General features: G+C 46.2%; 1 protein-coding gene across 1 annotated transcript; it reads right to left on the reverse strand.

The window, feature by feature from the left end:
- Positions 1 to 3137: 3137 nt before the first annotated feature.
- LOC112241873 (vascular endothelial growth factor D-like) lies at positions 3138 to 14454 on the reverse strand. Its single transcript, XM_042315816.1, is given in 8 exon segments — positions 3138 to 3285; positions 3492 to 3680; positions 5128 to 5246; positions 5343 to 5476; positions 6194 to 6286; positions 6288 to 6385; positions 7684 to 7939; positions 13091 to 14454. Coding segments are annotated over 7 exon segments (939 nt in total). The 5' UTR covers positions 13193 to 14454; the 3' UTR covers positions 3138 to 3285; positions 3492 to 3543.
- Positions 14455 to 14658: the final 204 nt, after the last annotated feature.

A 14658-nucleotide genomic window follows, 5' to 3' on the forward strand; every position in this document is an offset into this window, starting at 1 on the left:
GGTCTTCCAAATGGACAATGACCCCAAGCATACTTCCAAAGTTGTGGCAAAATGGTTTAAGGACAAAGTCAAGGTATTGGAGTGGCCATCACAAAGCCCTGACCTCAATCCTATAGAAAATGTGTGGCCTGAACTGAAAAGGCGTGTGCGAGCAAGGAGGCCTACAAACCTGACTCAGTTACACCAGCTCTGTCAGGAGGAATGGGACACAATTCACCCAACTTATTGTGGGAAGTTCGTGGAAGGCTACTCGAAACGTTTGACCCAAGTAAAAAAAATTAAAGGCAATGCTACCAAATACTAATTGAGTGTATGTAAACTTCTTCCCTACTGAGAATGTGATGAAAGAAATAAAAGCTGAAATAAATCATTCTATCAACTTCGGACTATACCCCTCCCAGTCCATGAGGTACTGAAGGCCCGACGTCTCGAATCCAGTATGGATCGAACGGAGTACGCCGGGTCCCCCTCGATGTCCAGAGGGGGTGGAGGAACCTCCCGCACCTCAGACTCCTGGAGCGGGCCAGCCACCACCGGCCTGAGGAGAGACATATGGAACGAGGGGTTAATGTGGTAATCGGGAGAAGCTGTAACCTGTAACATACCTTGTTCACTCTCCCCAGGACTTTAAATGGCCCCCACAAACCGCGGACCCATCTTCCGACAGGGCAGGCGGAGGGGCAGGTTTCGGGTCAGACCCTGTCCCCTGGTGCGAACACCGGGGCCTCACTGCGGTGACGGTCTGCGCCCCTTTTCTGGCGCAGTACGGCACACTGAGTACGGCACACTGAAGGTGGACATGGGCGGCGTCCCATGTTTCCTCCATGCACCGGAACCAGTCATCCACCGCAGGAGCCTCGGTCTGACTCTGATGCCAAGGAGCCAGAACCGGCTGGTACCCCAAGACACACTGGAAGGGAGAAAGGTTAGTGGAGGAGTGGCGAGCGAGTTCTGGGCCATCTCTGCCCAGGGCACGAACGCCGCACACTCCCGCCGGCAGGTTCTGGCAATAAGACCTCAGAAACCTTCCCACATCCTGGTTAACTCTCTCCACCTGCCCGTTACTCTCGGGGTGAAAACCTGAGGTAGGGCTGTCCGCCCGAACAAGGAGCGAGATCGACTTAGGCAGAAGTCGTGACAGTTCTTGGGGAACTTCAATGCTGCAGACATTTTTTGGTACCTTTCCTCAGATCTGTGCCTCGAGACAATCCTGTCTTGGAGTTCTAGAGACAATTCCTTTCACCTCATGGTTTGGTTTTTGCTCTGACATGAACTGTGGATCCTTATATATAGACAATTGTCCAATCAATTGAATTTACCACAGGTGGACTCCAATCAAGTTGTAGAAACATCAAGGATGATCAATGGAAACAGGATGCCTGTAAGCTCAATTTCAAGTCTCATCGCAAAGGGCCTGAATATTTATGCAAATAAGGTATTTCCATTGTTTTTTTTATACCTTTGCAAAAACCTGCTTTTGCTTTGTCATTATGGGGTATTGGGTATAGATTGATGAGGATTTGTATTTATTTAATCAATTTTAGAATAAGGCTGTAACTTAACAAAATGTGGGAAAAGGGAAGGGGTCTGAATACTTTCCGAATGCTCTGTACTCATCTGTCTACGTTGGAACTGTTGCTGTTAAAATATAATAAATAATTTTCATTCTGTACTGGAATAAGCTGATCACATCACACAGATGTAGAGCAGAAAACACACACAGTCCTAATGAGAGGTGTGTGGCTGGTTGATGCTTTCAACAAGCATTTCTATTCTGGGTTCAGTTTTTAACAGTGCAACCCTGAGGTCATGCTCAGCATGTAGTCTGTTTCTGTACTTGTTTTTTAAGTACGCCAGAGATAAGAACCCTGACTCACATCAGTATGTGGTGCCAAACAGGACCAGAACATCTACTGCTTTCTCAGTCAGGCAGGAGACCGCTTCCTGCTGTAGATGAGCAACCCAGAACTGTGTGTGGGTTTGCCTAAAAAAGCATCAATCATTTTATTCCAGTTCAGAATAAAAATGATTACTTGTATTTTAACAGCAACAGTTCCAACCTAGACATGTTGTTTTCAACAATCATTTCTACATTAAGTCGTACAGTAGGCCCGATCATTTTATATTCAAAATATACAGTACTGTTAACTTAAAAGGGTAGCACAGTAGCTAGCCAGCTTGCTTGGGCTAATATTAGCAATCTAACTAACGTTAATAGCTGTGTACAATGGAATTGTTTGAAAGGGAAACTCACATCTAAATTACTACTTTGACAGATTGTACTCCCTTATTTCTGCTTACCTGTTATAAAATGACAACAAGCTAGTTAACTTACTTTTCCACTGTCGAAGCGATGTTCCCTGAAGTATTCAGCCCTGCTCTGAAAGACCTCCCTGGGTTTACCATCATGCTGTGGATGTTTGGTCAGGATGTGTTATTTTAATGTGAGTGTCTCATTACTAAGCACTTCCCTGGACAAAATACATTGTGTGCGCTCCTCGTTATTTCTCAAAGTTGGTATGAAACCAAGAGAAAGAAACGTATCGCTGTATTTGAGTTTAATGACGATTGAGCTGTCAGAATTTATGGCTAGCTTGACTACATTTGATGACAGCTGGCGAGTGAGAATACCAACTAATTGGCTGACCGCGCATCACCTGCTGCGGAACTACAGCGCTGCGTCGTGTTGGTCGCGGAGTGATCTTCAATTAAAACTGCCGGAAAAAAAAGATCCGGTAAACCGCGAAGCACACAGGCTTCTCCCTCTCAGTCGCGCAGCTGCCGAACTGACACAGCTGCTTAGCAGAGAGCGCAATAAACACAGACCATTTGTACTTGGCCAAATCAATTCCAGTAATTCATTAAATAATGATACATTCGCTCTAACGCGTCGCGACCCACCGTTAACAGGTCTGGTCGCGACCTATACTTTACAAGGTGAGAGAACTTTGAACAAAACGGTTAAAACTTTAATTATAAATATGAAGGATAGACACCAAAAGGACAAACTTCGATTATATTTACAAAATGTTGGAAGCAATTATTACAAAAATATTGTTCTTTAGCGTAAAATACATGTTCAGTGCATATAAATACTAATAATTGACATATGTAAATAAAACATGTAAAGCGTCATGTATGTATGTAGGTTAGAAAGATAAACTATTTTATTTGAAGTTAGATATATAAATAGCGATATAAATAAATTATGAACTTTTTCACTGCTTCCAAACTTCAAAGCCAAGCAGATGTCAAAGGTTATATTCTTCTTAGTATCACTGGCATCTGAGGATCAAAAGAATGAAAAGGTGTTATTACATGTTGTAATATGGCTGTTCAACCACGGTCTCTGAGGACCCAAACATTTCTGATGTACATCAGGGACTGATTCATTCAGACCTTGAACATCAGCTGATACATTTATCAAATAACTACTATCAAAACGATCAAACTAACTAGTCGAAATGGGTGTGTCTCAAGTTGCACTCTACCTGCAAGAGGCATGGTTGAAGTGCTGTTTGTTGTTAGCACAGGCAGTATGGTTCAGGTGACATGCAGGGTAGGATGGTCTGGGTCCTGGGTTAGGGTGGGCTGTGGGGACAGTGTAGTGCGGTCTGGGACACAGTCACACCTGTCAACATCTATGTCACAGTCCACCGTTCTCATATTGGGAGAGAAGTCTGGAACAAACAGAGAGAAAAACATAGGAATGACTTAATATTACTACAGGGACCAGACCGGGGAAAATGGAGCGAGAACAAAACATCAGAATAACCACTTCCTACAGAGGCTATGTAATATCCTGAATAACACCCTGATTTAGCATCCCCTCCTGTCTCAGCCTCCAGTATTTATGCTGCAGTAGTTAATGTGTCGGGGGGCTAGGGTCAGTTTGTTATATCTGGAGTACCTCTCCTGTCCTATTCGGTGTCCTGTGTGAATCTAAGTGTGCGTTCTCTAATTCTCTCTTTCTCTCTCTCTCTCTCTCAGAGGACCTGAGCCCTAGGACCATGCCCCAGGACTACCTGACATGATGACTCCTTGCTGTCCCCAGTCCACCTGGCCGTGCTGCTGCTCCAGTTTCAACTGTTCTGCCTTATTATTATTCGACCATGCTGGTCATTTATGAACATTTGAACATCTTGGCCATGTTCTGTTATAATCTCCACCCGGCACAGCCAGAAGAGGACTGGCCACCCCACATATGCTCTCTCTAATTCTCTCTTCCTTTCTCTCTCTCGGAGGACCTGAGCCCTAGGACCATGCCCCAGGACTACCTGACATGATGACTCCTTGCTGTCCCCAGTCCACCTGACCGTGCTGCTGCTCCAGTTTCAACTGTTCTGCCTTATTATTATACGACCATGCTGGTCATTTATGAACATTTGAACATCTTGGCCATGTTCTGTTATAATCTCCACCCGGCACAGCCAGAAGAGGACTGGCCACCCCACATAGCCTGGTTCCTCTCTAGGTTTCTTCCTAGGTTTTGGCCTTTCTAGGGAGTTTTTCCTAGCCACCGTGCTTCTACACCTGCATTGCTTGCTGTTTGGGGTTTTAGGCTGGGTTTCTGTACAGCACTTTGAGATATCAGCTGATGTACGAAGGGCTATATAAATAAATTTGATTTGATTTGATTTGAATGGTCCCCAAAGTGCAAACACTGCCCAAACCCGGTGCTGCATACCAGCTAAATCTAGTGCATCTACTGGGCTGGATAGTTGATACATCTACCAGTGGTAGACTAACCTGGTTGTTTAGTGGAGGGGTAGGACACAGTGGTAGACTAACCTGGTTGTTTAGTGGAGGGGTAGGACACAGTGGTAGACTAACCTGGTTGTTCAGTGGAGAGGTAGGATACAGTGGTAGACTAACCTGGTTGTTCAGTGGAGGGGTAGGATACAGTGGTAGACTAACCTGGTTGTTTAGTGGAGGGGTAGGACACAGTGGTAGACTAACCTGGTTGTTCAGTGGAGAGGTAGGATACAGTGGTAGACTAACCTGGTTGTTCAGTGGAGGGGTAGGATACAGTGGTAGACTAACCTGGTTGTTTAGTGGAGGGGTAGGACACAGTGGTAGACTAACCTGGTTGTTTAGTGGAGGGGTAGGACCCAGTGGTAGACTAACCTGGTTGTTCAGTGGAGGGGTAGGACACACAACGGTCGGCCATGCAGTCCCAGATCAACCCACTGGCACACAGACGCCTGGAGTCCTCTGATTTAGAGAACTGACGCATCGGAGAGCACCTGCAACCAAACACACAGCCTGGTTAGTGCTAAGGGTACGACTAGCGAGGGTGTGTGTGTGTGTGTGTGTGTGTGTATCTGTACATCTGGACTCACCCGTTCCTCCTGTGAGAGCGTATATGGGCTTGCCGTCGGATCAGGGGTGGTTCCATACACTTACACTCTGTGTGATTGGCTACCTTTATCAACACCGGCTCAGGTCCGTATTTGAACGGTATCACACTCAGCAGCTGCAGGACGGAACGTGTCAGATCACATTAGTCCGGTTCTGGAGTCAGAGATCCACTTTGTACAGAGAGATGTATTTTATTTGACTCATTGATGGCCCAATGATGTGCATAGTGTACATTATGTAGTCTGTACGTTCTGTATATATTCACATTCTCCAAAATCCTTGTAATTTAGGAGCACTTATCATAATCACAATTGTCTTAAAACATAAATCAGGGGTCCCCAACTATAGCCGCGGGGTGATGCTTGTTGGAGCGGATGGTCAGGGGGCCGGAACTATAGCCGCGGGGTGATGTTTGTTGGAGCGGATGGTCAGGGGGCCGGAACGTAGTTACAATCATATGTACACCGCAAACATCCAAAAAGAGGTTGTATTTGAAAATAGACATCATTTCATACATTGATTACATTGAGACATGATTAAATATCTTTTTTTTAATTAGTAGGAATACTTGGGAACAGATTTACTAAATTAAACACATTTTTAGCTGAATTCCTGGTGAATTCCTGGTGATTAAAAGTATTTTTTAGACCAAAAACTAAAATCATATTTTAAAAAAATGATATTTATTTACTAACAACTTTGGGCCCGCGGGCTGCCTGTTGCCCTTTGCCGACCCCTGCCAGAAATTATTGCCATTTATTAAGAATAATATTAATAATGCGTTTTATTTGTAATACACCTTCTAACAGATATTTAAAGAGGAAATGCTCACTGTTTTATTAACATAGGCAGTACTTGTGTTTCTGCACGATACACCCTCTTTGTTGCAGCATCCGTTGCACCTGAAGACGGACACGCAGGGGGGGCTTGAAGAACATGGAGGTCGTGGTGCCCAGTTCCTTTGCCACGTCTACACACGTCTCTCTGGGCGTGCACTGGGTCTTCTGCCACTCATCATCTATGGCTATTGATCACATACACACAACATCAACAGTTTTTTTTTTAAAACCTTTATTTAACTAGGCAAGTCAGTTAAGAACAAATTCTTATTTTCAATGACGGCCTAGGAACAGTGGGTTAACTGCCTGTTCAGGGACAGAACAACAGATTTGTACCTTGTCAGCTCGGGGGTTTGAACTTGCAACCTTCCGGTTACTAGTTTACCGCTCTAACCACTAGGCTACCCTGCCGCCCCAGTTACACACAGAACAAAACTAATAGCAACCATAGAGACATGCTTTGGCTACCGTCTGGGTACACTCACATTCTAACCACAAAACATGCATTAGCAACCTGGAATTAATGCCTTGGCTTTTGCTTAACACAGTCTCGAGAAGACCCAGGGTTCAAACCCGTCTGTCTCATCCTTTATGACTATCTCCAGGGAGAACAGTGAATAATGCCCAGCCTTTAGCTCAGAGGTCTAACACATTCAGCAAGTGCACAGTAGACGCAGATATCGAACCCACATACCTTTGAGTATCCCGAGACTGTATGAGCCAGCAGCATAGCTCAACAAACAATACCAAAGCTTTAGCTTAGAGAGCCAACACAGTTTTGAGGAGACCCAGGTTTCGAACCCACATACCTTTGAGTATCCCGAGGCTGTATGAGCCAGCAGCATAGCTCAACAAACAATACCAAAGCTTTAGCTTAGAGAGCCAACACAGTTTTGAGGAGACCCAGGTTTCGAACCCACATACCTTTGAGTATCCCGAGGCTGTATGAGCCAGCAGCATAGCTCAACAAACAATACCAAAGCTTTAGCTTAGAGAGCCAACACAGTTTTGAGGAGACCCAGGTTTCGAACCCACATACCTTTGAGTATCCCGAGGCTGTATGAGCCAGCAGCATAGCTCAACAAACAATACCAAAGCTTTAGCTTAGAGAGCCAACACAGTTTTGAGGAGACCCAGGTTTCGAACCCACATACCTTTGAGTATCCCGAGGCTGTATGAGCCAGCAGCATAGCTCAACAAACAATACCAAAGCTTTAGCTTAGAGAGCCAACACAGTTTTGAGGAGACCCAGGTTTCGAACCCACATACCTTTGAGTATCCCGAGGCTGTATGAGCCAGCAGCATAGCTCAACAAACAATACCAAAGCTTTAGCTTAGAGAGCCAACACAGTTTTGAGGAGACCCAGGTTTCGAACCCACATACCTTTGAGTATCCCGAGGCTGTATGAGCCAGCAGCATAGCTCAACAAACAATACCAAAGCTTTAGCTTAGAGAGCGGACCCAGGTTTCGAACCCACATACCTTTGAGTATCTCCAGGCTGTAGGATGCTACAGCGTAGCGCGTGGAGCGGTGTGACCCAGATCCAGTGGAGGAGGAGGAGGAGGAGGAACGGTGGTTGGGCTGCTGAGAGGAAGAGGATGAGGGAGACGTCTCCAGGTGTTTGAGTTTTAGACCACACTTCCACAGCTTCCAGTCAGGGAAATCTGTCAGCATGAGCAGCTCGTCCAGACTGGAGGCCGAACGCACATCCCTCTCCCACTTCTCCTGGTTGATCACCTGCAGGGAGCAGAGGAGGAGGACACAAAACATTTAATGATGTGTGTTGTTTTAAAGACAGGATAGAAAATAAGCTCCAACACGCTGGTAAAATATTGTTAGTTGGTTTGTGAGAGTCAACAGTCTCACCACAAGAGGGCAGCACTCTTACATCCAAGTCAGGATTAACTTTAGATGCCATTGAGGCCGGTTTACAAGGACTGGACTGAGCTGATGATACATGCAAGTCAGTCTGATTCCTCACACTCACATCCACCTCTGACTGTGCTATTATTGCCCAACGCCAGGTCCCACAGACCATTAACAGCTGTCCTGGGATTTAAGACTATCATCATTTAGATCACAACAGATACAAAAACAATCAGTGCTTCTGTGTATTATAGTATTATATCACTACAGTATTATAGTACCACTGTATTGTAGTATTAAAGTACTACAGTATTATAGCACTACATAGTATAGTACTACAGTATTATAGTACTAAGGTAGTGTAGTATTATAGTAGTACAGTATTATAGTACTATGGATTTGTAGTATTATAGTACTACAGTATTATTGTACCACAGTATTGTAGCACTACAGCATTATAGCACTACAGTAGTATAGTACTTCATTATTGTAGTATTATAGTACTACAGTATTGTAGTATTATAGTTCTGCAGTATTGTGGTATTATAGTACTACAGTATTGTAGTATTATAGTACTGCGGTAATGTAGTATTATAGCATTACAGTATTATAGCACCACAGTATTGTAGCACTACAGTATTATAGTACTACAATATTGTAGAACTACAGTATTATAGTACTACAGTATAATAGCACTAAAGTATTATAGTACTGCAGTATTGTAGTATTATAGTACTACAATATTGTAGAACTACAGTATTATAGTACTACAGTATAATAGTACTACAGTTTTATAGTACTACAGTATTGTAGTACTACGTGTGTAATCATTACTTCTTCTCATTCCCATGACTGTTCATAGCTGGGATGAGAGGATGCCCATTGTACCCCAAATGCACAGTAGATCCCCTGGCATCAGCCCATAGACAACATAACAGCTGTGAATGTGGAGTTGGCTGGGGTGACATTAAGGGGTAGTGGGGGGCAGGAGTTCCCAGGGTCCACCTGTTGAGGAGCTCTAGGAGCTATGAGAAGACAAGCCTCCTCCTTCCCATGGAGCAGAGGATGGAGGAGAGACACAGAATATTAGGAGACCTAGCTACTGTTTCCCACAGAGACAAGCTTACAACTGCTGCTGCACATGCTAGTGCAGATAACTAGCAGGTAGGCCACAAACTAACAAATATACAGTACTACTGCAGATAACAAGCAAGTAGATCACTAACTAATATACTGTGTTACTGCAGATAACAAGCAGGTAGATCACTAACTAATATACTGTGTTACTGCAGATAACAAGCAGGTAGATCACTAACTAATATACTGTGTTACTGCAGATAATAAGCAGGTAGATCACTAACTAGTATACTGTGTTACTGCAGATAATAAACAGGTAGATCACTAACTAATATACTGTGTTACTGCAGATAATAAGCAGGTAGATCACTAACTAGTATACTGTGTTACTGCAGATAAGAAGCAGGTCAGAAAATCTGAGCACAATAATTGATAAAGGTGTGTTGTGTGATCTCTCTCAGTGCCCTGCAGGCCAACATGGAGAAAGGGAACAGTCATGTGTACAACTCCAAACACATTGGAGGAGACCGGTCTGGTATTACAGCTGAGTCCTATGGAGCTGTGGCTTCTTCTCTGCCTCCACTTATAGTGTTCAAATCATATTTACTCTACATTCACTCTCTGCACACTATTACCCCCAAAAAACTAAGACATTACATTATGACTGTGTTGGTGTAAATGTCAATTTAACAACAAAATGTTGCAATTTAAATAGTCTATTGTTGCCAATTGTAAAAGTTCAAAATCATAATAACCTTTTAAACATTTACAATATAAAAGGGTGCGGTCGGATTTGTTGAGAAAGACAAATAACGAGGGAATAAGGGACTTCCATTCATTTATGAGACGGGAAAGGAAACCCACAGAACAGATGGAGAGTTGAATAAACAACAGAGAGGAGAGGGGCCGGGTCAGAGGCGAGGCTGAGGAAAAGGGGCCGGGTCAGAGGCGAGGCTGAGGAAAAGGGGCCGGGTCAGAGGCGAGGCTGAGGAAAAGGGGCCGGGTCAGAGGCGAGGCTGAGGAAAAGGGGCCGGGTCAGAGGCGAGGCTGAGGAAAAGGACTGTCATGCAATATGAAACATGTCAAACAGAAACAGTTTGCTTTCATTTCTTCCAGTCGTTGTAACGACATGAGCCGCCCCTGATCTGTTCAATATGTGAGGATTGTGACGTTAGGGTGTAGCTGGCTGCTTCCTCTATGTGAGGATTGTGTTGTTAGGGTGTAGCTGGCTGCTTCCTCTATGTGAGGATTGTGTTGTTAGGGTGTAGCTGGCTGCTTCCTCTATGTGAGGATTGTGTTGTTAGGGTGTAGCTGGCTGCTTCCTCTATGTGAGGATTGTGACGTTAGGGTGTAGCTGGCTGCTTCCTCTATGTGAGGATTGTGACGTTAGGGTGTAGCTGGCTGCTTCCTCTATGTGAGGATTGTGTTGTTAGGGTGTAGCTGGCTGCTTCCTCTATGTGAGGATTGTGTCGTTAGGGTGTAGCTGGCTGCTTCCTCTATGTGAGGATTGTGACGTTAGGGTGTAGCTGGCTGCTTCCTCTATGTGAGGATTGTGACGTTAGGGTGTAGCTGGCTGCTTCCTCTATGTGAGGATTGTGACGTTAGGGTGTAGCTGGCTGCTTCCTCTATGTGAGGATTGTGACGTGTAGCTGGCTGCTTCCTCTAGCTGGTTAGGGTGTAGCTTGCTTCCTATGTGAGGATTGTGACGTTAGGGTGTAGCTGGCTGCTTCCTCTATGTGAGGATTGTGACGTTAGGGTGTAGCTGGCTGCTTCCTCTATGTGAGGATTGTGACGTTAGGGTGTAGCTGGCTGCTTCCTCTATGTGAGGATTGTGTTGTTAGGGTGTAGCTGGCTGCTTCCTCTATGTGAGGATTGTGTTGTTAGGGTGTAGCTGGCTGCTTCCTCTATGTGAGGATTGTGTTGTTAGGGTGTAGCTGGCTGCTTCCTCTATGTGAGGATTGTGACGTTAGGGTGTAGCTGGCTGCTTCCTCTATGTGAGGATTGTGACGTTAGGGTGTAGCTGGCTGCTTCCTCTATGTGAGGATTGTGACGTTAGGGTGTAGCTGGCTGCTTCCTCTATGTGAGGATTGTGACGTTAGGGTGTAGCTGGCTGCTTCCTCTATGTGAGGATTGTGACGTTAGGGTGTAGCTGGCTGCTTCCTCTATGTGAGGATTGTGACGTTAGGGTGTAGCTGGCTGCTTCCTCTATGTGAGGATTGTGACGTTAGGATGTAGCTGGCTGCTTCCTCTATGTGAGGATTGTGACGTTAGGTGTAGCTGGCTGCTTCCTCTATGTGAGGATTGTGACGTTAGGGTGTAGCTGGCTGCTTCCTCTATGTGAGGATTGTGACGTTAGGGTGTAGCTGGCTGCTTCCTCTATGTGAGGATTGTGACGTTAGGTTTGTAGCTGGCTGCTTCCTCTATGTGAGGATTGTGTCGTTAGGTTTGTAGCTGGCTGCTTCCTCTATGTGAGGATTGTGTTGTTAGGGTGTAGCTGGCTGCTTCCTCTATGTGAGGATTGTGACGTTGTAGCTGGCTGCTTCCTCTATGTGAGGATTGTGACGTTAGGGTGTAGCTGGCTGCTTCCTCTATGTGAGGATTGTGACGTTAGGGTGTAGCTGGCTGCTTCCTCTATGTGAGGATTGTGACGTTAGGGTGTAGCTGGCTGCTTCCTCTATGTGAGGATTGTGACGTTAGGGTGTAGCTGGCTGCTTCCTCTATGTGAGGATTGTGACGTTAGGGTGTAGCTGGCTGCTTCCTCTATGTGAGGATTGTGACGTTAGGGTGTAGCTGGCTGCTTCCTCTATGTGAGGATTGTGACGTTAGGGTGTAGCTGGCTGCTTCCTCTATGTGAGGATTGTGACGTTAGGGTGTAGCTGGCTGCTTCCTCTATGTGAGGATTGTGACGTTAGGGTGTAGCTGGCTGCTTCCTCTATGTGAGGATTGTGACGTTAGGGTGTAGCTGTAGCTGGCTGCTTCCTCTATGTGAGGATTGTGACGTTAGGGTGTAGCTGGCTGCTTCCTCTATGTGAGGATTGTGACGTTAGGGTGTAGCTGGCTGCTTCCTCTATGTGAGGATTGTGACGTTAGGGTGTAGCTGGCTGCTTCCTCTATGTGAGGATTGTGACGTTAGGGTGTAGCTGGCTGCTTCCTCTATGTGAGGATTGTGACGTTAGGGTGTAGCTGGCTGCTTCCTCTATGTGAGGATTGTGACGTTAGGGTGTAGCTGGCTGCTTCCTCTATGTGAGGATTGTGACGTTAGGGTGTAGCTGGCTGCTTCCTCGTAAACAAGACAGACAAGGAGTTTTCTTTTCCCTCTTCTGCAATTTAGACCCAGGGGAAAGCAGGGCCCCAAGGGGAGAGATATCGGGAGATTGAGTGAGGGGGGGAGACAGACAGCGAACAAGAGAGAGGAGAGAGCGAAGAAGAGCAAGAGAGAGAGAGAGAAGTGATTGATAATTTAGGAAGTTCAAACGCTCCTCTTTCCAGGTCAGTGAGATCTTGCATGCATTTGCACTTCCAATACATTTGCACCGTTTACATAAGAGGCACACACACACACACACACACACACACACTGCTCATTAGACCATGTCAGCGCTGATCTTCATGGACAGCTCACAGGTGGTGTGTGTGTGTGTGTCTCTACGCCCCCTGCCAACTGGTCAGCGCTAGTTTTATTAGCTCACATGGTGAGTTGTAAGGAGAGTTGATTCAGTTCATAAGAACACAAAGATGGACTCAAACCTGGTGCCTCCAGTGGGAGACATGTGTCCCCATTTGATGACATACTGGTTATTAATACATAGCTTCTTGATGACGATGACTCGTGCATTTAATCCACAGAATAAGAGCCTGAGCAGAACATGAGTTGCAGATGAAACAGTGCCTGGTCTGGACATTGAAGCCATACAGAAATGAAGTGCATAGACACCGGACACTTACCCTGAGAGAGCTGGGATCATCTTGAACCTTGTTTGGCATTCCCAAGTTCAACCTCACCAACACCAGCATCATTCCAACACCGGCAGCAAGCATCCTCTGCATCCTCTGGTTCGATGCTGTATCTCAGTCTCTTTTGTGTTCAAAGTTCTCCTTCTGTCTCTGTACAGTCAATTTTCAGTCTCTGGACAGAAGTTGTATAACAGAGAGCCGTTTCTCTCAGGGTAATCCCCTGTAACAGAGAGATGTTTCTGTATTGGGTAATCCTCTATAATAGAGAGCAGAGCCAGAGGAAGGAGTCTCCTCTCTACAGACCAGCCCCTCTCAGACCGGCGCTGACTCCTCAGACCACACACAAGCTCCTGTCAGTCCCTGTGGTTACGGACACCTCTCCCTCTCTCCCCCCGGGTCACAGACACTCTCTCTCTCCCTGGTCACAGACACCTCTCCCTCTCTCCGTCTGGCCACAGACACTCCAGAGCAAATGGAACAGCTAAAGAGGATTTAAAACACCTCTACCTCTCTCTCTCCCCCCCAACTACACACAGCAAGGACACTTAAAGTTTCACTCAGTCACTTGAGACTGCCTCAAGGACTCTTAAAGACTGTCTCTCTATTGGTCCAACTACAAGCAAGGACTCATAAGACTCTCTCTTTCTTTTGCCTGTCTTGACTATCCCCTCTCTTCTCTTCTCCCCAGTTAGTCCAGACCTCTTCAGATCTCATTATCTACTGTGTCTCAGCCTCTGTGTTAAAGGGCCTGCTTGTCACATCGAGCGAGCATGGCCCCACACTTAGTTCCCGTCCTTCAGGGTTGAGAGGGCTGTCTGTCTGTCTGTCTGTCCCCACCATGTCTCCCTGGCTCTGTCTGTCTGTCTGTCTGTCTGTCTGTCTGTCTGTCTGTCTGTCCCCACCATGTCTCCCTGGCTCAGTCTGTCTGTCTCTCTGTCCCCACCATGTCACCCTGCCTTGTCTCCCTGGCTCTGTCTATCTGTCTGTCTCTCTGTCCCCACCATGTCACCCTGGCTCTGTCTGGCCCCGCCTTGTCTCCCTGGCTCTGTCTGGCCCCGCCTTGTCTCCCTGGCTCTGTCTGGCCCCGCCTTGTCTCCCTGGCTCTGTCTGGCCCCGCCTTGTCTCCCTGGCTCTGTCTGGCCCCGCCTTGTCTCCCTGGTTCTGTTTGTCTGTCTGATGTTGCCTTGCTCTGTCTGTCTGTAAGTCTGTTCTGTCTGTCCCTGTCTGATGTTGCCTTGCTCTGTCTGTCTGTAAGTCTGTTCTGTCTGTCCCTGTCTGATGTTGCCTTGCTCTGTCTGTCTGTAAGTCTGTTCTGTCTGCCCCTGCCTTGTCTCCCTGGTTCTGTCTGCCCCTGTCTGATGTTGCCTTGCTCTGTCTGTCTGTAAGTCTGTCCCTGCCTTGTCTCCCTGGTTCTGTTTGTCTGTCTGATGTTGCCTTGCTCTGTCTGTCTGTAAGTCTGTTCTGTCTGCCCCTGTCTGATGTTGCCTTGCTCTGTCTGTCTGTAAGTCTGTTCTGTCTGCCCCTGCCTTGTCTCCCTGGTTCTGTCTGCCCCTGTCTGA

The sequence above is a fragment of the Oncorhynchus tshawytscha genome, unplaced genomic scaffold (assembly GCF_018296145.1).
Source record: "Oncorhynchus tshawytscha isolate Ot180627B unplaced genomic scaffold, Otsh_v2.0 Un_contig_2177_pilon_pilon, whole genome shotgun sequence".
Lineage (NCBI taxonomy): Eukaryota > Metazoa > Chordata > Actinopteri > Salmoniformes > Salmonidae > Oncorhynchus > Oncorhynchus tshawytscha.